The 26,482-nt window shown below is 38.8% G+C and overlaps 1 protein-coding gene and 1 pseudogene across 1 annotated transcript in view; both read right to left on the bottom strand.

Annotated features, from left to right (window-relative positions):
- MMP20 (matrix metallopeptidase 20) overlaps positions 1–26,482 on the bottom strand; it is a 51,010-nt gene that overhangs the window by 7,741 nt on the left and 16,787 nt on the right. Inside the window, exons 7-8 of the mRNA XM_027095691.1 lie at positions 8,014–8,150; positions 6,875–7,031 (exon numbers count right to left, since the gene is read on the bottom strand). Of these exons, the coding sequence (XP_026951492.1) occupies positions 6,875–7,031; positions 8,014–8,150 (294 nt within the window). The remainder of the gene's footprint in view (positions 1–6,874; positions 7,032–8,013; positions 8,151–26,482) is intronic.
- LOC113614299 (heterogeneous nuclear ribonucleoprotein K pseudogene) lies at positions 10,346–11,971 on the bottom strand (annotated as a pseudogene).

The raw sequence follows: 26,482 nt of genomic DNA, 5'->3' as shown, positions 1-26,482 counted from the left end.
AGTTTTATTTTCTTGTGATGCCTTTGTTTGGTTTCCATAGAAGGGCAATGCTGGCCTCATACAATAAGTTGGGAGGTATTCCTTCCTCTTCTATTTTTTGGAGGAGTTTGTGAAAAATTGGCAATAATTCTTTAAATGTTTTGGTAGAATTCACCAGTGAAACATGTAAGCCTAGGTTTTTCTTTGTGGATAATTTTTTAAATTATGAATTAAATCTCTTCACTGGTTATAGGTGCATTCAAGCTGTCTATTTCTTCCTGACTCAGTTTCATCACTTTTTATATTTCTAGGAATTTGTCTGTTTCATCCAAATTTTCTAATTGATTGGCACATAATTGTTCATTCCTTTATAACCCATTTTATTTCTGTAAGGTTTGTAGTAATGTTCCCTCTTTCATTACTGATTTTAGTAATTTTGGTCTTTTTTTTACTAGGTCAATTTAGTGAGCAGTTTGTCAATTTTCTTGACCTTTTCAAAGAACCAAATTTAGTTTTGCTGATTTTCTCAAATTGTTTATATATTCTCTACTTCATTCATTTTCACTGTAATCTTTATTATTTCCTTTTTTCCTGCTTATTTTAGGATTAATTTGCTCTTTTTTCCAGTGTCTTAAGTGGAAAGTTAGGTCATTGATTTGAGTTTTTTCTTCTTTTTAAACATGGGTATTTACAGCTAGAAATTTCCCTTTGAGCACTGCTTTAACTTCATCAATAAGTTCTCATATGTTGTATTTTAATTTTCATTCACCTTTACGTATTTTCTAATTTCTCTTGTGATTTCTTCTTGTCCCATTTGTTGTTGAAGAGCATGAAGTATAATTTCCACTTATTCGTAAATTTTCCAGTTTTCCTTCTGGTATTGATTTCTAGCTTTATTCCAATGTGATCAGAGAAGGTATTTTGTATGATTTTAATGGTTTTAAATTTACTGAGGCTTGTGTTTTGGTCTAACATGTCATCTGTACCGGACAATGTTCTACATGCACCTGAGAAGTATGTGTAGTCTTCTTTTGTTGAGTGAAGTGTTCCATAGATATCTGTTAGGTCTAGTTGGCTTATAATGCTGTTCATGTCTTCCTTTCCTAATTGCTCTTGTTGTCCAGTCGTTCTGTCCATTACTGAAAGTGAAGTATTGAAGTCTCCAACTATGATTATTTCAGTTGTGGTTTTCTCCCTGCATTTTTGTCAGTATTTTTGCTTCATCCATTTTGGGGCCCTGCTGTTAGGTTGTCTTATATTCCTGGTAGAGTAACCCTTCTATCACTATAAATTATCTCTCTCTATTCCTAGTAATACTTTTTATTTTAAAAGTATTATTTTAATATGTTTTGTTGCCTGATATTAGCATAGCCACCCTGGCTATGTTATGGTCATTGTTTGCATGATGTATATTTTTTCCATCCTTTTACTTTCAGTCTATTTGTATCTTTGAGTACACAGTGACATCTTGTTTTTTTATCCAGTCTGACAACCTTTGCAATTTGATTAGATTGTTTAATCTATTCACATTTAATATTATTGATATAATTAGATTTATATCTGCCATTTTGCTTTTATTTTCTACAGGTCTCATATCTTTGTTAGTTCCTTTTTTCCTCCTTAATGCTTTCTTTTGCTTTAGTGAAGAGTTTCCAGTGTACCATTTAAATTTCTTTTATGAGGTTTTTACTTCATTTAATAAAGTTATTTCCTTAGTGGTTGTTATAGAGCATACCATATATATATTTTAACTTAACATAATCTGCTTCAAAGTTTATATATAAATGTATATTATATTTCTATATGTTATAAGCCCAGCCATACAATTTATATATATATATATATATATATATATATATACACACACACACACAGCTTTATACAGTTAATTTTAATTAATTTAAAAATCAGTTAAGAGAACAAATACACATTTATACTGTCTTTTATAATTACATAATTACATTTACTGGTACTCTTTTTTTATGTGGATTCAAAATTTCAAATAACTGTCTGGGGTTACTTGCTGAAGCCTGAAGAATTTTCTTTAGTACTTCTTGTAAGGAAGATGCTAACGACAAATTCTCTGTTTTTGTTTATCTGGGAATGTCTTTATTTTGCCTTCATTTTTGAAAGATAGCTTTGTGCAATATAGGATTCTTGGTTGAGAGTTTTTTCTTTAAGCACTCTGAAGATGCTTCCCACTACTTTCTGGCCTAACTAGTTTGGCTGACTTCCAGTCTTGTCCCCCTCTAATCCAGTCACACTGCTGCCAGAGTGATATTTTAATAACACAAATCTTAATGGGTTACTTCCTTGTTTAAGACATTTAGAGATATCCCTCTTTTCTATAAATTAACACTGATCTCCCTAGAAAGGCATAGGCCCTCCATGATCTCCATCCTTGGACCAAATCTCTCATTCTAGCCCACGTTCTAATCATACTGAACTACTTGAGGTTTTCCTCCTATACACAGGCTTTTTTATGCATCAGTGCTTTTGCTTCAACTGCTCTCTCTGCCTGGAAGCGCCCTTCACCTCCTGTTTGGGAAACTCCTACTCAACTCTCAAGATGAAGCTCAGTCACTGTTTCCTCTAAGAACTCTTTCTTGACAATTTTGCTAGAATTGGCCATTTCCTCTTTGTTTTGCCCCACTGATCCCTGTGCAGTCTTTTACGAGGCCACCTGGATTGCTTTTAATTACTTATCTATACATTTACCCTCAACTGTAAGACTTGTTGAGGGCATTAATAACACCCAATATGAACTGAGTACTTACTATAGGACAGGCATTTCACATTTTCTCATTCATTTCCACAACTCGATGAAGTAGTTACTATTTCTGCCTCCATCTGCCTCCATAAACTAAAACAGAAAGGTGATCCAGGTTGCCAGATGACTGCTGTTAGAGTTGACATTAACACTCTCTTACTCTTGTCTACACTCTTATAAACAGCAAACTTTGTGCCTTCTCATGTGTCAAGGTCCTAGTACAGATCCTGACATGTAATCATGCCCAATATATGTATGTTGAATGTGGTAGTTTGGCAATATATTAAAAAAAAAAAGATTAAAAAACCAAGATTTTGAACTCCACCCATCTTTTAAATTTTTATTACTTATTATTTATTTCTCTATGGTGACTAACTATAAAATCCTTAAATAAACAGATCCAGTTCCAGTATTCTTGGGGTATCTAGGAAGGAAAGAATTTAGAAGACTGTATCCTATTTTGCATCAATCATGCCTCCATATATATAGAAAGAGTGATTTAGGAGTGGAAAAGGGCTGGAACCTGTAGATTTGTAAGTCACTTTACACAAAATTTAGAAAACACTGACCATGTCAAAGAATGATGGAGTTGATAGCGCCTCCCCGTCCCCCCGCCCCCCCCACCCCCACCCCACCCAGTTCTCAGGAACTACTTGGTGTAATCACTGCTCTGGTATTAGTAGGCAAGGGAGAACATCTATTGGGAGAAATTAACCATAGGTAGTAGAAGTAATGTAAAGAAAAAAACTGGCTGGATCATTTAGGCCTTCTAGGAAAAGAAAAGGAAGGAATGAAAGCAAACAAATGTATGGGGAAGTAGCCCTTGTTAGTAAAGTTTAACCAGTATGTCATTTGGTAATGTAGCATGTGATGGCATCAGCATGGCAGAACCCCCTTTTGGATTTCACTTTGTAGTTCTGTGAGCTGCTCCTCTGTAAGTTACTATCAATATTACACTGACATGTGGGTTCTTACTCTTACAGCCTGAATCAACCTAGCCCCAAGCCAACACTCAAACCTCAGTGGAGGAATTCTTCAGTAGTTTTCTCATGCCATTTCATTCACTAAAACGGGTCCCCAGCCCTAGGGGTTCATGGAGAATTTCCCTGACAACCTGGACATCCAGAGACTTTTCTTCCCTTGGCACATTACTTGTGTCACAGACTGAACTAGCATGAGGACCAAAGAAGAACTTGAGGAATGACTAAGGAAAATAAATCCTAACACAATGTCAATGGGTGTCAATAGTAAAATTATTCATCTGTAACTTGAGGCTTCTGTATTTTTTGAGTGTGTCCATGTGCTTTACCTATAGAACTTCATTGCCTCCTTTGCTTTTTCCTTCCAGCCCTCTTTCTTCCTATTTAGAATAGGATGTAATGGCTGAGGCGCCATTGACCACCTTGAATCCTGTGGCAACTATGAGAGTGGAAGCTACCTGTTAATACTAGAGCAAAATGCCAGAAGGAACTTGGGTCCCTAATGGCCATGGACCCACCTTACCAGCTCTAAATCTGATAAACTTCAGACATTTTACATATATGAGAAAGAAAGACCCTTATGTGTTTAAGTCACAGTTATTACTAGGTCTCTCTTACTAGCAGCTGAACATAATTTCTAACCAATATAGGCTTTACAAGACAATAAGATGTCATACTCATGTGTGAAATGTGTGGAATTCAGGGGGATTTATTAATAAAGATGATATGTTAGCTTTTCCTGAACTTTTTTTTTTTTTTTTTTGCGGTACACGGGCCTCTCACTGTTGTGGCCTCTCCCGTTGTGGAGCACAGGCTCCGGACGCACAGGCTCAGCGGCCATGGCTCATGGGCCCAGCCGCTCTGCAGCATGTGGGATCTTCCCGGACTGGGGCACGAACTTGTGTCCCCTGCATCGGCAGGCGGACTCTCAACCACTGCGCCACCAGGGAAGCCCTTTCCTGAACTTTTGAGGTTATTTGAAAATAACCTTTTCAAGGTTATTTGTCTTATTCCTTAGTATGTAAACCGGTGTCTGTGTTGGAGAGTATGAAGTAGAAGACTCCGATTGCTGAAATGACTGTCTCTGCCTTGCCAAAAGCAGAGACTTCAGTGCAATTTCAGGGCCCTTCAGTATTGAAAAAGGAAATCCCTTTTGACCAGCTCTTTGACTGGATTGCTATTTATAGGAATACTGAAGTTTAAGCAATCATTTGTTAATTATCACAACTTTTAAAGCAATTATTTGCTAATTACCATATAAGTTCCTACTGTTACTGAACAGTCACTCTTTTTGAGCACCTATTATATGCCAGGCACTGTGCTAGGTATGTACATGTATTATATCACTTAATACTCTCAATAATCTGGGGAGGTTAATATCAAAAGTGCCTACTGCAGTTTCTTTTCCTTTCCAGCAAAAGGAGCTCTTTAATATTTGTATTAGTGCCCTAGGCCAACTTTTTAATGAATTTGTTTTATCTAGATTACTAAAGACTTTTCCTTAATAGACATTCACAGAGGTTCAGTTGGAAAGGTTCAAAATTATTTTCTCAGGGGGATAAGGCATCGTTAAAATCAGGGACCCTCCCCTCCCCATCCCTAAATTTATGGAGTATTATAAACCTCTCACCAGGCCCCTTGTGTTAGCCGTTAAGCCTCAGTCCTGCCTGGTTGGAGGTCCATGCTTTACTGCGGGTGCTGGTGGGTGGAAGATTAGTCCAAAGACCAGGTGATGAATGGAGAATGGAAATAGTAAGAGAGTGGATAATCCCCCCAAGGAGAATCGGGCTATGAACAGGCTTTGACAAGTAACCAAATAATCATAACTCATACTCTCACACACTTGCTCATACACGCATCTCTGGATGCCATTCTCTGAAAACCTAAAATGGGAGTTGGATTTCTCAATATCTATCTTCCTGTATGTCAACACGGTGATTACAGCCACCTTACCTTAAAGAAAGACTTTGGAGAGTATGCCCAGCAGATATTAGGGACTTAATAAAGGAATAACTATTGTTATTTCATAAAGGAAGTTCTGAAAGAAAATTAGTTGGCTTAGTGGTTTAAACATTGGACTGGAAGTGACAACTCATGACAGCAAGTAATACTTTGAGCAATGCTACCAGGGCTTTCAGTGGCCCAGAAAAGTCAGCAGGGTCCACATTTTGACATTCATTTTTATGAAATAAATTTTTCTTTTCATGAAGTATATCTGTGCTTCAGTTATATTACTTTCTCAGCTCTAAATTGAAGAAGATGACAGATACTTATTTATAAATTTATTTTATGCCACAGAAATGGTTATTAAAATAGATAATAGAAAATAGAATGAAAACCCTTGGACCAAAGCTGGGTCCTCTGCCAACCAGACCCTAACAGGGACCTAAAGTGTTTAGCACAGTCACCTGTTTAGAGTCTGTTTTGGTTTCTTTCTTATAGTTCAGAAAAACAAGCAATGCTAAAGTGAGAACTGTGAATAAAGAAGGAGCAGAGGCAGCGCTTGACAAAGAGCTGCACTCAGTTCTCAAACATGAGTCAATTAAAGTGGTAAGATGAGGCAGGAGAGATGAGGTGTGACCCTGTGTGCAGTGATTGGATCTGCTTACAATAACCTCCTGCAAGACGGGCATGGAAATGATATGTAATCCTCCTTGGATAAGAAGAATCTTCATGTTCTGGGTTAAAGGACTTAGCAATAAGGCCTTTGTCTTTCAGTAAAAATTTCCTTCAAGGAGCCCCATAGTCATGACCACATTCATTTTGCACAAAATCACAGACTATGCTGGAATGCATAAATACTCAACAGGAAATCAGTTCTTCTTTCAGGCATTCCCAGTGGGTAATTATATACTGGGAGTGCTATATCCACTCTTTTAGGCCAGTGGGGGTCCAGTTAATGAATGATTTGAAAGCTTTGGATGATTCATGTGCTAAAGACCAAACAATGGGATTATTGAATGAATGTTTCACTTATTTGGATGGTTCAGTACCTTGAAGACAGTATCAACCATCAGTAAATGACACCCCAGTGGCTGAGAAGAGTCAATGGGCCTATAGCAAACTTGCCATGCATTCTTTTCTGCAAAAGCATTTTTCCTTCTCACTGAATACATCTGGACAATCAAAAGGAGAAAAGCCATACCTGTAGTATTCATCTCCCACAAAGAAAAGGGTCTTCTGTGCATCCTTGAGATAGACGGCAGCATCTATTCGCTGCACGTATCTTGGGAACCCAAAGTCATAAATAGTCCGAGGAGTACCTTGCATTTGGAATCCTCTTGTTATCCAGTAGTGGGGTCCTGGAAACAGAAATTAAAATTTACAAAAACTCTGTACCATTTAGTGATGCTCTTTACTCATGAGGATTTCTATGCAGGATCACAAATAGGGCTAGTTTATCGGATATTTACCATGGCTAAAACCTAGTAGGAGATAAAAGCCTCTATTCAATTCGGTAAAAGACTTAAAACTTGCTCTGGAGGCAAAATCCCTAGTGATGCCTTAAGAAAGCAAGAATATTGATACAATTATGTTTTAAATTTAACACGTTCAATTTTTTCAAGATAACTTTCATCTGTATAATCTCATTTCAGTCTTATGTATGTATGAGAGACAAGGGGCAAGCAACTCACAAAAGCTGATTCTTGCTTAAATTGGCACTAACCTTCTACCCTTAGCCCTCAGCATCAAGAAAATACAAACTAAAACTGATAGTTATCACTTATTGGACAACTTCCATTGGCTAGCCACTGTTATATCTTCAAGGTTGTTATTATTATAATTATTTTGCACCGAAAGAAATGAAGACTGAGAGCAGTTAGATAACTTCCCAAAGTCACTCAAATAGTAAAGGTCTGGAGCCAGAGACATATTGTATGCGTCCACCTCCTGAAGTTGCAGGCGTCTCTCCTCTCTCAGCTGCTCGTATTGTTCTCCTGAGGGTTCCATGCTGATTTTTGTGAATTAGAAGCTCTCAGAAGAGTATACCATGTCACTCAGAGCAGAGGTCCAGGGGACAGGGACTAGGTTTCTACCTCCCTGGACACTGTCACTTATCACAGTGCCGCACTAGACGACATCTTGGGCTCTGAGAAGAGTTTGAAAGTCACTGTCACTCCTGTCATGGTCACAGTACAGAAGAGGGGTTTTTCATCCCCAATCTGAGGAGGAGTGACTGGAACATGCTCTGTGATAGCTAACAAATGCTGACAGTACTAGGTGTTCCAAACACACCAGGCACTGTACCCTGCCACTTCTTTCTTTGAGGGTCCTTTAGGGTACCTTTAAAGAAGTAAGCTGTGCCCCTCTCAGCCACTTCATAAGCTGCATCCACGTTGGACATAAGCTGGGGAAAGGAGCTGGTGATGGTGTTGGGCCGGATCCCTGACATCAAGTGAACCTGCCGACGCCAGAAAATCCTATTGGGCAATGGAAAAGAAATCAAGATCAAGGGTTGACTTAGATCTTCAATTGAACCTGGGCTGAAATATACTGCAAACCACACTTCAGAGGCCATTTCTAAATGCCTCTTGCTCTTGCCTTGTTTTTAAGGAGAACATAATTTTTTTTAACATATCTGGGACAGTCATAATCTAACCAAGTTTGTTTTATTTATTTATTTTTGATTTTTTTAAACATCTTTATTGGAGTATAATTGCTTTACAATGGTGTGTTAGTTTCTGCTTTATAACAAAGTGAATCAGTTATACATATGTTCCCCTATCTCTTCCCTCTTGCGTCTCCCTCCCTCCCACCCTCCCTATCCCACCCCTCTAGATGGTCACAAAGCACCGAGCTGATCTCCCTGTGCTATGCGGCTGATTCCCACTAGCTATCTATTTTACGTTTGGTAGTGTATATATGTCCATGCCACTCTCTCACTTTGTCACAGCTTACCCTTCCCCCTCCCCATATCCTTTTTTGACTTTAGTAAACACTTTCTTCTCCCTTTTCATTCTTTTAGCATCTCTGTAATCCTCTTTCCTTCATTTATTTAAGGATGTTCAAAACATGAAAGGATAGCAAGGGTTGACATCAATAATTTATACACTTAAGCTGTGCACCTTCCTATTCCAAGTATCATTTGCTACAAATTTCCCTTTCCACTTCTGATCTTTTAAAAATTAAAATCTCATAAAGATAAATACCATCCAGGTGCACTTTATGGATATTATATAAATGAGCCAAACTTTTGTGGTTGGAAGAGGCTAATTATTTCCTGTAAAAACTGCAAAAACATTAACAATTATAAATGATGTTGCCTATGTATTTATCTACTGAAAATGTTTATATCTTTGGACCTAATGGCTACTTCAGAGAAACTCTGGTACACATACATTAACTTAAGATTTATCAACTCAACCACCCATCTATCCAGTATTATTTACATAAAATTGTGGGAGTATACAAGAGGGTACTGGGCTGAAACCTTCAATGCAAATGAAGTCCACTTTGAATTTTGGAGATGAAAATCATTCTTATAAAATACAAATAGTTTACTTGACTCCACAGAAGCTAGAATCAACACATAAAATTTTTTGCAGACAGGGAAATTGTAATAAAGTTCTGACATTTAATTTTCCATATGGTAAGTTTAGGCACTCCTCAAATCTTATGTTGAGTTTTAGTTAATTTAACAAATATTTATGGAGCACCTATCAGCAGGCACTGAGGTAGACCTCAAGGATGAAACACTGAACAAGACCCAGGCTCTGCCCTCAAGAAGCTATAATCTAGTAGTAGAGGCAGATAAGTGATTAGACAATTATAATTCAGAGCAATTCGTGCAATGAAGAGTCAAGCTCATGATGCTCTGAGAACATGGAGTGTATTCCACAGGAGGGATGTGTCATTCCATCTAGGGGGCTGGCGAAGCCATCCAGGTGAGGCACTTTAAGCTGATGACAAAATCTAAAGGAGAGCTGTACTGAGAGAGAGAAATACTTCATGTTCCTAAGCAACATCAAGAGGCAAAAGGAAAAGCACATCATGTTTTAGAAGCTTGTAAGCTGGAGCTGCAATTCCAATGCTGACCAGTATCTCCAAGTTTGTTTCATAATCTCTTTTTTTTTTTAGGTTCACTAAATTTATTTTAAAAATCATAAAACGTTTCTTACAAAAGAGTATTACATTCTGCACACTGCTCTGAATAGATGCCAGGGACATATGGACTATTGTTACTTTTCCTCCCTGTCCCCCCCCACCCCACAATGTTACAGTGACCACAAAGTCAAAGTCAAAGTCATAGTCATAATTACGTGGGGGAATTTTTTTTTTTTTTCGGTACACGGGCCTCTCACTGTTGTGGCCTCTCCCGTTGCGGAGCACAGGCTCCGGACGCGCAGGCTCAGCGGCCATGGCTCACGGGCCCAGCCGCTCCGCGGCATGTGGGATCTTCCCGGGCCGGGGCACGAACCTGTGTCCCCTGCATCGGCAGGCGGACTCTCAACCACTGCGCCACCAGGGAAGCCCAATGGGGGGATTTTTTTTAAAACCACCAACAATGAACAAAAATTAAAATTCACTCACTCTGCTGCTGTTTCAAAATTTCAATGTTAGTTTCTGCACACCCTCCCCTACCCCCACCCCTGTTTGTAAGGAACTAAAACATTACATCTGGTGAACAGCAAAGATTTCACTGCATCTCAAATGCAGGACACCTATGAAGCAGAGGAATGTTGGCTTTTTAAACAGAAGCAGATAAAAAAAAATGATGCAGGACTCCTTCAGTTCTTCACTAGTCTTAGATAAACTTTCCAGAATACTGCTTCACACTATAAAAAAGAAAAAAATATCTTGCATTAGAATCCTTCAGCATCTGCATACTGCTTCACACTGTCCTGCAGCAAATATTGTGCATTCTGTATCTGGTCCTGTGTTCCTATAATGGTAATGATCTGATCTTTGGACCCTTCTAAAGGCTCATCAATTTTGATCGAAGCTCCTGACTCATGACGTATTTGTTTAATCTGCTTACCAATTTTGCCAATAATAGATCCAGCCATAGATCCAACTATATCTTTGGGAATAATTACTTGTGTAGTAATAATAGGTCCACCAAGAGCACCATATGAGTCACGACCCCCTGCATAGGAATAATCATATCCAGAGCCACCCTGTGGTTCATAAGTCATCTGCCACTCTGATGGGCTCCATGTATCTATTGCAGAGCCCCAGGTTTCATCAGCACTGAAACCAACCATGCCATCATAACAGTCTCCAGGTCTTTCTCTTCTGTCATAGGCCATTAGATCTCTTCCTCTAGGTGGCGGTGGAGGAAGAGGAAGATTCCGAGCTCTGCCACCACCCCGGCCCCCTCGTCCAGGAGGAGGTCCTCGACGAGGGCTCCTATCATCATAATCTCTTCTGGATGGAGGCATGGGACGCCCACCCCGACCAGGAGGCATTCTGTCAAAACCACCTCTTCCCCACATGGGAAATCCCATGGGACATCCGGTGGTCATTGAACATCATTGAACCATCATAATCATAGGTTTCATCGTAAAAATTGGGATCATAAGGCTGAGCATGTCCTTTGATGGGAGACTCTGATATAAGATCAAGGATGATCTTTATGCACTCTACAACCCTATCAGGTTTTCCTCCAATAAGAACAACTCTGTCAGTGGATTGAGGACAACATTCCTGGAAAAGCTTGATTGATGTCTGAGTGTTCTCTCGAAGTTCTTTGATTTTAGCACCTTTGACCCCAATAATTCCTCCAGCCAGACTCTGATGGATCAACAGTCTCAACTCACAGTCAAAGTCGCTTCCTTTATAGTGTTGGTAATTTAAGCATTCCACAGCATCAGATTCGAGCGGGAACTGGCTGGTTGCAGTGGGTGATGGCAACTGCAGGCCCTCTTCCAAGGTATGGATGATTTTCTTCAGAATTTCTCCAATTGTTTCAATATCAGCACTGATACTCAATATGTGCTCGGGGCCACTGCTGTCTGGGACTCAAACACTGGCATTGTAGTCTGTACAGAGAGCCTTAATATTCTTGCCTCCTTTTCCAATCACTGCCCCAGCATTCTTGCTCTGAAGCAGAATGCGTAATTCAACCATCTCATCAGTGCTTCTAGATCTTTTAAAAGCTTATTCCTCTTCCATATCTTCAGGAGGGCGTTTACCAAATTTGCCATTGGTTTCGGTGTTGGGAAAGGTTTCCTCTGGCTGTTCAGTTTCCATTTTCTTGTATTAAATAGACACACCAATCTATTATTAAATATATCCTTGCAGGGCAGAACTGAAGTGTTCTGCTGCAGTTGCCAGGCAAGGTTACCATCCCTATGCTGCCGTGCTGCCTCAGCCCTGTTTCATAATCTTGTAAATGCAAATAATAATAACTTGCCTATCTCCTGAGATCCTTATGCGGATCAATTGAGATAAAGCATATGAAAGTGCATTATAAACTGTAAAGTGCCACTTGGCTGAATATTGTCCATTTTTAAAATTATTATCTGGGCATCTACCATAGACAATACTCAGTGTGGCAGGAGGCCATTGAGGGTACACTTCCTCTCCCCAAGCTTTACACATCACAGCCTTATCTAGACCATATGTATTAACAGATGGAAAACTGAGACCCAGAAAAGCTGATGGGCCCAAATGTCAGCAGTGGTTAGGGGCAAACAGAGCCGATTAGACTCCAGCTATGTTGATTTTCATCACATGTCCTAACTAATCTACTTGCTCCTTCCCAGACTGTGACCTCCAGTTTTTCTCTGTTTATAACTTGACCCCTTACCCAATGAGACCTAGCCTTTGCTGAAGGCCAGAGGGACTGCTTTCCCCCTCTCCCTTCTCTTCACCATCACAGAAAGAGCACAGGTTTGGGTATCCAGAAGAATCAGGTAATGAAAATAGAAAAAGAGATCATGTTAACAGTCCATAATCTCATCTTTGATAAGGAGGACAAAACAATGGATTAACTGGGAACCTGATGAAGAATCCAAAAAACAAGTGTTTTACAATTAATTCAATTTAATACATACTTCTGAAATGCTGACTCTGCTCCAGTCACTGTGCTAGATTCTCATTAAGGCACAAAGCGTGGCTTTCAGGCAATTATAATAGTGGGGATGAAGAAATGAGAAAAGTGGGCAGGGGGAGCAATGCTACTGGAGTCTAGTGAAGACAAGGGGTGACATTTTAGTTTACATCCTACAATGCACAGGACAGCCCAACATGACAAAGACCAGTCTGGCCCAAAATATCAGTAAGTGCCAAAGTTAAGAAACCTTAGTTAAAACACTTAGACATATTATAATGTATACACTGTATGTATAAGGTAGTAATAAACACTACCTATATGTGATATATGTGTGTAAAGTATCACAAATTCCAAAAGAATCTGTACTCATGAAAAATTTCAGTACATTAATGAAGAAAAATTATGTCTACTGGGTAATAAAGCAATAGAACACATATTCAGAGGATTTACAAACTTAGAGCTATAGATTACAATAATTAATAAATTAAAATTGACAAAAAATGTATAGCAAGTAACCTCCTAATACAGCTGTAAATGGATTTAAAATATAAGCAAAATGAAAATCTATAAAACTGTTGTAAAGGAACAGCTAAGGGGGATGTAAAAATGTATTCTATGCAAATGGAAATCAAAAGAAAGCTGGAGTAGCAATACTCATAAGAGAAAAAATAGACTTTAAAATAAAGACTGTTACAAGAGACAAAGAAGACACTATGTAATGAGCAAGGGATCAACCCAAAAAGAAGATATAACAATTGTAAATATATATGAACCCAACATGGGAGCACCTCAATATATAAGGCAAATGTTAACAGACATAAAAGGAGAAATTGACAGTAACACAATAATAGTGGGGGACTTTATTGCCTCATTTATGTCAATGGACAGATCATCCAGACAGAAACCCATAATGAAACACAGGCTTTAATGACACATTAATGACAGATTAACTTAATTGATATTTATAGAGCATTCTATCCAAAAGCATCAGAACACACATTCTTTTCCAGTGCACATGGAACATTCTCCAGAACACATCACATGCTGGGCCACAAAGCAAGCCTCAGTAAATTTAAGAAAATTGAAATCATATCAAGCATCTTTTCCTACCACAATGCTATGAGATTAGAAATCAACTAAAAAAAACACAAACACGTGGAGGCTAAACAATATGCTACTAAACAACAATGGATCACTGAAGAAATCAAAGAGGAAACCAAAAAATACCTAGAGACAAATGAAAATGAAAACATGATGATCCAAACCCTGTGAGACTCAGCAAAAGCAATTCTAAGAGGGAGGTTTATAGTGATACAAGCTTACCTCAGGAAATGAGAAAAATCTCAAATAAACAACCTAACCTTACACCTAAAGCAACTATAGAAAGAAGAACAAACAAAGCCCAAAGTTAGTAGAAGGAAAGAAATTATTAAGATCAGAGCAGAAATAAATGAAATAGAAAGGAAGAAAACAATAGCAAAGATCAATGAAACGAAAAGCTTCTTTGAAAAGATAAACAAAATTGATAACCCTTTAGCCAGACTCATCAAGACAAAAAAGGGAGAGGGCCCAAATCAATAAAATTAGAAATGAAAAAAGAGACGTTACAACTGACACCACAGAAATACAAAGGATCATGAGAGACAAGCAACTATATGCTGATAAAATGGACAACCTAGGGGCTTCCCTGGTGGCGCAGTGGTTGAGAGTCCGCCTGCCGATGCAGGGGACGCGGGTTTGTGCTCCGGTCCGGGAGGATCCCACATGCCGCGGAACGGCTGGGCCCGTGAGCCATGGCAGCTGAGCCTGCACGCCCAGAGCCTGTGCTCTGCAACGGGAGAGGCCACAACAGTGAGAGGCCCGAGTACCGAAAAAAAAAAAAAAGGACAACCTAGAAGAAATGGACAAATTCTTAGAAAGGTACAATCTCCCAAGGCTGAACCAGGAAGAAATAGAGAATATGAACAGATCAATCACAAGTACTGAAATTGAATCTGTGATTTAAAAACTCTCAACAAATAGAAGTCCAGGATCACAGGTGAATTCTACCAAACATTTAGAGAAGAGTTAACACCTATCCTCAAACTACTCCAAATAATTGCAGAGGAAGGAACACTTCTTTTTTAAATTTTTCTATAAATATATAACTATATTTATTTTGAATATTAAATAGTTTTTAAATTAAAAGCAGTTTATTGAATCACACTATGCATCAATATACAGTAAAAATCTTACAATTTAAAAATGTACACAATTTAAACTGAAAGTTCATTAACTATTATATTGCCGTGAACCTCTTACAACTGTGTTAAAGCACAACAGGGAAACCTCGGAGGTGGGATGGCCCCACGCGTCCTCATTTGCGGCTGGAATGAAGCAGTGGGTACTCACAGCGGGTCGCTGTTACCGTCTATCTACGCCTGTGCCAACTTGAACTTAACCATGTTCCAGCCATTCAAATAACAGGTTGTTGGCGATTCAATACTGTCCACACATCTTTTAAGAATTAATTTACATACTAAAGAGTGTTTTACTTTTTGATAGCCAAAGCTTGGGCCAGCCCCATTACTAAGGAACGTTGTTTTTGAGACTTACACCTGAAGTAACTGTGTACATCCATTCTTATTTTAAGGCTACTTCTCCTAAGGCTAATATTTTGAAGACCCTCATAACTGAAGCCCAGCATCTCCAGCCTCACACTTGGTTCGCTTCTGGAATTTTCAGATGACGGGCTGAGTAGAGTAAAACCAGGAGCTGCCTCCCTTGCACCTGGGCCCTCAGAACAAACGTACAGAAAGTCATTAACCGCACGAACACCCTGTGGAAAGTGTTAATAAAAGAAGTAGGCTTTGAAAGGGGATTCAGGGCAGCAAGACATAACAAGACCTTTCTTAGATAAACCCATTTTCATAGAAACAATTGCCTGTACACTCAAAAATAGAACAGATACTCTGTTCTCCATTCAGCTGAACTCATTCTATGAGGCCACAATCACCCTGATACCAAAATGAGTAAAAGATACCACACAGAAAAGAAAATTATAGACCAATATCATTGATTAACATAGATGCAAAAATCCTCAACAAAATACTAGCAAACCGAATACAACAATACATTCAAAGGATCATACACCATGATAAAGTGGGATTTATCCCAGGGGTGCAAGGAATTTTTGATATCTGCAAATCAGTGTGATATACCACATTAACAAATTGAAGAATAAAAATCATATGATCGGGCTTCCCTGGTGGCGCAGTGGTTGAGAGTCCGCCTGCCGATGCAGGGGACACGGGTTCGTGCCCCGGTCAGGGAAGATCCCACGTGCCGTGGAGCGGCTGGTCCCGTGAGCCGTGGCCGCTGAGCCTGCGTGTCCAGAGCCTGTGCTCCGCAACGGGAGAGGCCACAGCAGTGAGAGGCCCGCGTACCCCCCCCCCAAAAAAAAAATCATATGATCAACAGACACAGAAAAAGCTTTTGATAAAATTCCACATCGATTTATGATAAAAATGCTCCAGAAAGTGGGCATAGAGGGAACCTCAACATAATAAAGGCCTTATATGACAAACCCACAGCTAATAACATCATACTCAACAGTGAAAAGCTGAAAGCATTTCCTCTAAGATCAGGAACAACACAAGGATGCCCACTCTTGCCACTTTTATTTAACATAGTTTTGGAAGTCCTAGCCATGGCAAGCAGAGAAGAAAAAGAAATAAAAGGAATCCAAATTGGAAAGGAAGTAAAACAGTCACTGTTTGCAGATGATATGATACTATACATAGAAAATCCTAAAGACACTACCAGAAAACTATTAGAGCTCATCAATAATTTGGTAAAGTTGCAGGATACAAAATTAACACACAGAAATCTCTTGCATTCCTATACACTAACAACAAAACCTCAGGAAGAGCAATTAAGGAAACACTCCCATTTACCATCACATCAAAAAGAATAAAATACCTAGGAATAAACCTACCTAAGGAGGCAAAGACTTGTACTCCAAAAACTGTAAGACACTGATGAAAAAAATCAAAGATGATACAAACAGATAGAAAGATATACCATGTTCTTGGATTGGAAGAATCAATATTGTCAAAATGACTATAATACCCAAGGCAATCTACAGATTCAATGCAATCCCTATCAAATTACCATGGCATTTTTTTGTAGAACTAGAACAAAATAATTTTTTTAAAAATAAATTTATCTATTTATTTTTGGCTGTGTTGTGTCTTTGTTGCGGTGTGCGGGCTTCTCACTGCGGTGGCCTCTCCTGCCGCACAGCATGGGCCCTAGGCGCGCGGACCTCAGCAGTTGTGGCGCACAGGCTTAGCTGCTCCGCGGCATGTGGGATCCCCCTGGACCAGGGCTCGAACCCACGTCCCCTGCACTGGCAGGCGGACCCTCAACCACCGCGCCACCAGGGAAGCCCAGAACAAAAGAATTTTAAAATTTGTCTGGAAACACAAAAGACCCAAATAGATAAAGCAATCTTGAGAAAGAAAAACAGAACTGGAGGAATCAGACTCCCTGTCTTCAGACTATACTACAAAGCTACAGTAATGGTACTGTTACCAAAACAGAAATAGAGATCAATGCAACAGGATAGAAAGCCCAGAAATAAACCCATGCACCTATGGTCACCTTATCTTTGATAAAGGAGGCAAGAATATACCATGGAGAAAAGACAGTCTCTTCAATAAGTGATGCTGGGAAAACTGGACAGCTACATGTAAAACAATGAAATTAGAACATTCTCTAACATCACACACAAAAATAAAATCAAAATGGATTAAAGACCTAAATGTAAGACTATAAAACTATAAAACTCTTAGAGAAAAACATAGGCATAAATTGCAGCAATATCTTTTTGGATACATCTCCTAGAGTAACAGAAATAAAGACAAAAATAAACATATGGGACCTAATTAAACTTAAAAGCTTTTGCACAGCAAAGAAAACCATAAACAAAATGAAAAGACAACCTACAGAATGGGAGAAAATATTTGCAATTGATGTGACCGACAAGAGATTAACCTCCAAAATATACAAGTATTTCAATATTAAAAAAACAACCCAATCAAAAAATGGGCAGAAGATCTAAATTAACATTTCTCCAAAGAAGACATATAGATGGCCAAAAGACACATGAAAAGATGCTCAACTTTGCTAATAATTAGAGAAATGTAAATCAAAACTACAATGTGGTATCACCTCACACTGGTCAGAATGGCCATCATCAACAAGTCTACAAATAATAAATGCTGGAGAAGGTTTTGAGAAAAGGAACTCTCCTACTCTGCTGGTAGGAATATAAACTGGTACAGCCACTATGGAGAATAGTATGGAGGTTCCTTAAAATACTAAAAATAGAGCTACGTGTGATCCTGCAATCCCAATCCTGGGTATATATCTGGAGAAATCCATGATTTGAAATGATACATGCACCCAGTGTTCATTGCAGCACTATTTTCAATAGGCAAGACACTGAAGCAGTGTAAATGTCCATGGACAGATGAAAGGATAAAGAAGATGTTGTATATATATACAATGGAATATTACCCAGCCATAAAAAAGAATGAAATAATGCCATTTGCAGCTACATGGATGAACCCAGAGATTATCACACTAAGTGAAGTAAGCCAGATGGATAAAGACAAATATCATATGATATCATTTATATGTGGAATCTAAAAAATGATACAAATGAACTTATATACAAAATAGAAATAAACCCACAGACACAGAAAACGAACTTATGGTTATCAAAGGGGAAAGTGAGGAGGGATAAATTAAGAGTTTTAGATTAACATATACACACTACTATATATAAAACAGATAACCAACATGGACCTACTGTATAGCACAGGGAGCTATACTCAAATTTTTGTAATAACCTAGAACAGAAAAGAATCTGAAAAAGAATAGATATACATGTGTGTATAACTGAATCACTTTGCTGTACACCTGAAACTAACACACGTTGTAAATCAACTATACATCAATTATAAAAAAAACAGCTGCAGGATGTATTGGAACTGGTAATGAAAATAAACAGATCATATCAACAGTCTGTAACCTGCTCTTTGATAAGGAGGGCAAAACAATGGAGTTTATTGATATTATAGACCTGCTGATAAATATTTAACTGCACTGTTTATCTTTGTGTAGCCAGGAGCCACTGCTGTGCCTGGCAGATAGTCAGGGCTCAATAAATATCTGTTGGCTAGATAAATGGGTGTCAGAGGGTTGTGTGGAACTCATCTAATGATCAGTTTTCATATTCTCTGAAATTTTCATTCTCTTTTACTAAAGAACAGCAATTAAATCATCAAGTTTGAGATGAAGTCACTGGTAACATTCTTGAACCTCTTTGCCAGTCCTGTGAGCTCCTTGGAGCAAGGTCATGTATGATTCATCTATGTATTCTCAGGCTTAGCAAGTGCCTGGCACATCTGGGACTTGATTCATATTTGTTGAACTTTTCTTTTTTTGTTTTACCCCACTGTTTTCACTCCCCATTTGCCTAAACCGATCCCCTCAGTCTTTCATTTTCAGGAGAGACATTCACCTCTTCTTTGCTGACTGTCAAGGTAATCCAGCAGGAGCTGATGGGTGCTTTCATTTTCTACTGTCTTCACCCCTTACTCTCCTTGACTCTCTTCTTCTCTGTCACTCTGTTCCCTAGTTTCAGGGGAATAGGTGTCTTTCTTCTTTTTATCATTTTGATGCTCTCAGTTGAACTGATGCTTCTCTCCCCTGAGACTGGACACTGTAGTTCAGTGAAAGAAGAAAGGGGTGCTGGAGACCTTGTTTTATTATTGGATGTGTGACCTTGTATGGGTTACTTAATTTTTCTGGGAGTCAGTTTCTTTCTGTCAAATAAGAATGATAATAATAATAAACCTGTGCTAATATTTCAAAGGATCAATTGAGACAATGCATATTAAAGCATTTTATAAACTCTGGACTACTCTTACAATTATTTGTAAATACTTTAAAGAGACATGTTTTTACTCTACAAATTTTTTAATTATGTAAAACTTAGAGTTTATCAGTAGAGATAAGTTTCCTTCTAAATTTGTCTCGCTGATATAAAATTTTGTCACTGGAAAATTTGAAGTACAGACAGTCACATCATTGGCCAAGAAGCCATTCATTTGAGGGGAGCTCACTAACCAGGGCTGTTTATATGAGGATGTTTCAGAGGCCAAAAATCAGACATGAATCATCCATCTCACTGAACCCACGAGAAACAGAGCTTATAAAATTAAAAACCCACATGTAGACAGTGGTTAAAATAGCCAAAGCTGTGCACAGTGTCCTTAAATTAAGTGTTTATACCCATCTGAGGAGCCTACAGAGATCCATATTTATAAGCCGTAACCTGTGAAGATGTAAAGAACCTCGTCCTTAGTCAGAAGGAGGGTGTTCAGAAGAAATGGCAGTGAATCAGCAATCTTAGTACACCTTCTGCCTCTTTGTCTGAATTTGTAGTACATAACAGAGAATCAGTCTAAGTAAATACAATGCCTGTGTTGACTTTCAGTGATGCAACCTTATAGCCAGAAAAGAAAGATCCCCAGGGAGACTGAAGGAGGAAGACTTCCTCTTTAGCTGTGCAAGCTTTCCTCAAGCCCACGGAACCCTGGGAAATGCTAGGTTCCAATGGTGCCATCTAATAGCAGAGGTTACTGATTTTATTGTCCCTCCTTCCCAAAGTGCTTTGCATTTCTTTTTCTTCATTGGCTCCTTTTCATGTTTTCAAATGTGCCCAGGTATTTCTCATCTTGAAAAAAATCCTCATTTGACCCTGCTGCCTCTTCCAGCTATTATCTTAACTCTTTGTTATTAACAAGATTCTCAAATGAATGACCTACATCTACCATTACCCTTTGCTCCACACCATTTGCCTTTTCACTCCTCGGGATCTGGGTTCATTCCTTACTATGCCACTAAAACTACATCCCTTCATCATCCTGGCCAGTCAGTCCTGTTCTTCAGTCCTCAGTCTGGTGACCTCAGCAGCATTGTCCACTATTGATCACTTATAGAAAAGATAATTCTCTTTTCCCTGGTTTATCTGGGGCTCCATTATAGGGATTCTGCCTCTGAAGTCAAGTAGACCTAGGTTAAAAATTCTAGCTGGGAAAAAAAACAGTGTGGATTAAATGAGCAGATGTCTATTAAATGCTTAGCAGAACACACAGCACATTGTAAATGATCATAAAATGTCAGCTATTGTTATTATAATTATTAGAGTTTATTTTCAAATCTTTCAGTGCCTCCTCCATGTGGGAGATTCTATAACCTATGAAGCCTCCGACTGTGATCTCTCCCCAAGCACTGGCTTATTTCTATAAAACCCCACTAGAATTGTCATCACCTTAAATTCGACACATCTAAAATTGAGTTTTTCTTCATTTGTCCCATAAGTCTTTTGGATTTTCCTATCTATGTGGGCCATGCTGCTTCCTTTTCCATTGTTCTCACCAAATCAGTGTCCAAGTCCTGCTGGTGACTCCTTCAGGATGCCTCTTACATTCGCCCTTCTCTTCAATCCCTACTTGCATGACTCTTAACCATATGTTTCTTTCCATTCGAATCTAGTATACATAACGTCTTTCAAATGTGACAATTAGTGATTGACAGATGTTTTTAAATAAAGAATCCTATTTTGAGAATAAAACAGAATGTGGAGAAGCCTAGCAAACATTTTTGGGAAACCTGGATAGTCTAGAACCTCCTCCTTCTTTACCCTGAAGGTTGGGTAAAGATTGTGGCTCTTTACCCAATCCACAGGCCAAGGGCCCAGGAGAACAGGAGATGCCCCAAAGTGCTTTTCCTACTCACTCCAAATGCATTCCAGTCAAAGAGCATTCATTCATTCAAGTCAAAATTCAGCGTTCTCTTCGTAGTTCCATTGCACAGTCAGAGGTTATCTATGTGAGTGATAAGATAGACTCAGCATCATGAGTCAGCAGACCCGGGTTGCAGTGGAGGGTCTGCTGGGCTGAGAGACCTGGGCCTAGCTTTCTTATCTCCAAAATGAAGGATTAGGACATGATCAACCTTTATGCTTATTCCATATGTAAAATGCTATTATTCTTCTAAGGTCTATAGCTGATTGTGATATTCTTGATTTTATCGTTAAATTATATCATGTAAAACCGAGAATAATCAGAGAGATGCAAATATCATTTGGGTATGACTGGAGTTCCAGTCACCTCGAGGAAATCTGGGATAACTTTAATATTTTGTCATCTATTATAAAGAGAAATCTATATGAATTAAATATACACATATATTTATATATATATGAAAGTAATATATACTTATGACTTTCAACTTATTATAGCTGAAGTTTATTTCTCTTCAAACAGAACATTTGAATGTACCAATGTACATTTATACACTGCAACAATCTCACGGTGACTTTAAAAGACACTGCATTCCATCTTGCTTTGGAAACAAACTGTGTGGTTATTACATCCACAGCCTGAAATGTCTCATCAACAGGTTATTGTTGGTGATGGGGAATTCCAGGCTGGCAGGTGGGAGAGAACAGACTGGGAACTCTTTCATCATGGCCCCCAGGTTGCCATGATGGCTGTGGCTTGAAAGAATTCTTTGTTCTTTGTCCAGGCTTAGCAAGCACTTGGGGACTTTTGGTGACAGCTGGTAGGAGATCAGAGCCATGGGATTCTAGCTCTGGACAGCACCTTAGGAGGTGGTTAGGCAGGGAGGTTAGGAGCATGGGCTCTAGCAGAGGACAGTGTGGGTGTGGGTGTGAGCTTGAACCAGTTATCTTTTCTATGTCTAATAAAATAGGAATAATAATCCATACCTTACAGGGGTGTTGTAAGGAGTTGATAACAAAGAGCTTAGCATAGTAAGTACTGGACACACTGAAGTCGCTATGAATATCAGACAACACCTCATTTTAAAGAGGAGAAATAGAGGTTCAAAGTCCCAAGTTGGGTCAGTGGCAATTCCATTGTTGAAAGGGTACCACTGCTGGCTCCTTCTAGCTCCTCCTAGACCTTTGGTATTACCTGCCCTACCGCAATAGCTCATCAGATCAGAAATGGGAGAAGATGACTGAGCAGATACAAGTTCGCTTTCTTTAATCCCTTCCCTAACCACTCCTTTCTAAATGTCCCTTATATCTATGCCTCCCTTTCTATTCTGTTACCACCCTCAGTATTTACAGTCAAGATTTAGTCAAAGGATGTATTATCTTCACTTAGTCATGGCAATTTTTGAACGCTCACAGTTTAATAAACAGAAGGTTAAAAAAATTTTCTTTTGCTTTTTTAAGAAAACAATTATAATTGCATGAAAGGGCATAATACCTTTGACTGCACTGTCTCCTTTGCCTCTATCACAAACATTGATATTACCAAAAGAGTAAGCTGTGTGCTGCACTGGGGCACAAGTGCTACATGCACTTGTATGGGCAGCAGAGTCTGACAAGGTTATCCCTCAGATGAAGCTGATGTCATCTTGCACGGTGTCCAGGATTCCTGCTCTGTGCCTTGCCTATCACTCCTGGGTCAACGTTTACTGATTCCCCTTTGGTTTACTTTTTGGTTATAAACAATAAAAATAAAGTAAATAATCAATAAGTCTTAATAAAAAAGATAATAATTAAAAATACCTCAGGTTGTTTCTAATCCCTAATCTGTTGTACATGTTTTTTGATTTCCACTCCTAAATATAGTAACTGCCTTTTATTGAGTGCTTACTGCGTGTCTGGCACATTAGTTGCCCAGTGTCACCTGATCAGTAAGGAGCATGGCCAGATTTAAACCAACTTAGCCTAAGTCTAAAGCCTGAGTTCCTGGGCTTTCCTCTCATTTGCCTTTGAAAATCCGATGCCCATTCATTATTGAAGCTGTTCCTAATTTTTAAAAATCAGAAACAATCCAGATGTTCATTAATTTGGGATTGTTTAAATAAGTTAGGACAGATCTGTATATTAGGATAATATATACATACATAAAATAAAGATGAAAATTAAAATTCATTGACATGGAAACATGAGAGATAATTGAGTGAAAAAATGTACAAATCAGCACATCCAGCACATTATAAAATCCCACTTTTGTGGACATCCCTGTCTCCCTCCCACATTTACAATAAATCTCTACCCAGAGAAAAAGTCTGGATGGACATCCAATAACATATTTAACAATGTGATTACTCTGTGTTATGAGCTGAATGTTTGTGTCTTCCCGTAATTCATCCCAACCCCCAATGTGATGGTGTGATGGTATTTGGATGGGACCAGTGGGAGGTAATTAGGGTTTGATGAGGTCATGAGTGTGGGGCTGATGGGATAAGTGCTCTTATAAAAAGAGACACCAGGACGTTTTCTCTCTGTCTAAATGTGCACATGAGCACACAGATGGCAGTGCTTTTTGAATGTCCCTCTCCCTCATCTAACCCTGAAGTGTACAAAAGCAAGGGAACTATTGATCCATCTTTATAGCTTCAGTCCCTACAACAGTTTTTAACACTCTGTATGAGCTCAACGACCACTTTTCCAATGAAGAAAAAATAATAAAAAATAATGTCACACATGCATATGCCTGAGCCACCTCTGCTTATTCTGATGTGGTTGAATTCAGTCCCCAGTAAGGGGAGGAGTGGAGGTGAGAGTTGGGATGTTTCTCTTGCTGTCCAAGGAGAGAAGTAATTATGCTCCCTGAGAAGCCACAGAACGAGGAAACAAGGAACAATTTAATTTAAACTCATGAGATTTCCAACACATCTTCATGTTTAACCTTGGTCATTATCTGCTTCTACTAAGGGGGCTTCCAGCTTGGCCTCGCCCATGACTTCCCTCAGCCACAGGAAGCCCAGCAACAGCCTCAGCATCATTCAAACACCAGAGTTGAAACAGGTGTCTTTTTACTAATTTGTTTTACCATTGATAAAAAATAATAAAACTATTCAAAACACTGACACTCTGTCTAGGTGCTATCACCACACTAACTATTCACAGCAAAATGACATCAAGCAGACTGTTGTCTTCTCTACTTCAAGCCAGTTAGGCCTAATAGTTACCATTGGTATTACCCAACCATACTTAGCACCCTTCACATCTGCAACGTGTATTTTTAAATTCCATGTTATTTATATGCTCTGGGTCTATTATTTGTAACTTAATGAAAGAGACACCTGAAAAATAGGCAGCTTATTTAGAGCTTTACCCTTTACTTCAACCTCACTTATTATCAGAAGCCTAGAGCTCACAGGTAGGCCTTCCCTTACAGGCTTTTACTCCAAAGCCTTAATTATCAAACTGCTAACACACTGTACACCAATGCCTGAGCCCTATTATTTACTCTTGTTGCTACTTCCCTAGCAGCTGCCTATAGTGTTCAAATTATTTTCTTCACCTGTCTAGCACAACCTCATTTTTCAACACTAATTCTAATGAATGAAAATAATCCTCTCCTAATCGATTCTATTAAACACCTTTCAATCAGAAGCATTTTCACTAGATTTTTTACTTCCAACAAGATTACCCCAACAACTATGCCCTACGACCTAAAATGAGCAGCTCTCCCTGTAGCTGTTTCAGGTTTTATTCTAGCACTTGAACTTAACTTTGTAACACAAAACCTAAAATTTAATTCCCCTTTGCACCTGTATAAATTTTCCAACCTCTTCAGGGTTTTTCCGATTATTACTCACTGTCTGTCACCATTCATCAACATTTCAGCAAGCCAAAAAGTTAGCATCATTAATATTACATTTAATTTTGCTAGAAAACTTTATTCCAGAAACTACTTCTTATCTTCAGATAAAAACTTCCACATTGGGACTTCCCTGGTGGTGCAGTGGTTAAGACTCCGTGCTCCCAATGCAGGGGTCTGGATTCGATTCCTGGTCAGGGAATTAGATCCTATATGCAGGCCGCAGCTAAGAGCTTGCATGCCACAACTAAGGAGCTGGCAAGCTTCAACTAAGGAGCCCACCTGCCGTAACTGAGACCCGGCACAACCAAATAAATAAATATTAAAAAAAAAATTTCTACATCAATTTCAAACCAAAAATGTTTAATTTTCCTCTTTTTCCTTATTACACTAATGTTAAACTTACTTATTTTACTTTTTTAAAAAAAAATTTTATTTATTTATGGCTGTGTTGGGTCTTCGTTTCTGTGCGAGGGCTTTCTCTAGTTGTGGCAAGTGGGGGCCACTCTTCATTGCGGTGCATGGGCCTCTCACTATCGTGGTCTCTTTTGTTGTGGAGTATAGGCTCCAGACACGCAGACTCAGTAATTGTGGCTCACGGGCCCAGTTGCTCCGTGGCATGTGGGATCTTCCCAGACCAGGGCTCGAAGCCGTGTCTCCTGCATTAGCAGGCAGATTCTCAACCACTGCGCCACCAGGGAAGCCCCATACTTATTTTACTTTTGATGAATAATCTCCATAACAATAAAAATACTAAAAAATAAAGATCAACCACCTACCACCACTAATCATAGCTGTATCTGATACTATAGCTACTCCTATAGCTCCTATAGTATCTTCGCTAAAAACCCAGGATCTCTAGTGTCGTAAATTACTCAATCTCCTATGCTATTAAAGTTAAATACCAATGCTATCTCATCATTCTTTACAACTCACAGAACTACTGAAACTTCTATTAGTAAGCCCAAAAGAAACATTCCTGAAACAACAGTAATAGAAACTCAAACCTCAGGGTATTCTTGAGTAACTAAAGCTGTAACTAAACACC

The sequence above is a fragment of the Aethalodelphis obliquidens genome, unplaced genomic scaffold, assembly GCF_003676395.1.
Source record: "Aethalodelphis obliquidens isolate GAN/ISIS:26980383/991018 unplaced genomic scaffold, ASM367639v1 scaffold93, whole genome shotgun sequence".
Classification (NCBI taxonomy): domain Eukaryota; kingdom Metazoa; phylum Chordata; class Mammalia; order Artiodactyla; family Delphinidae; genus Aethalodelphis; species Aethalodelphis obliquidens.
The sequence above is the reverse complement of the archived record's forward strand: the minus strand, read 5'-3'. Positions and strand labels throughout refer to the sequence as shown.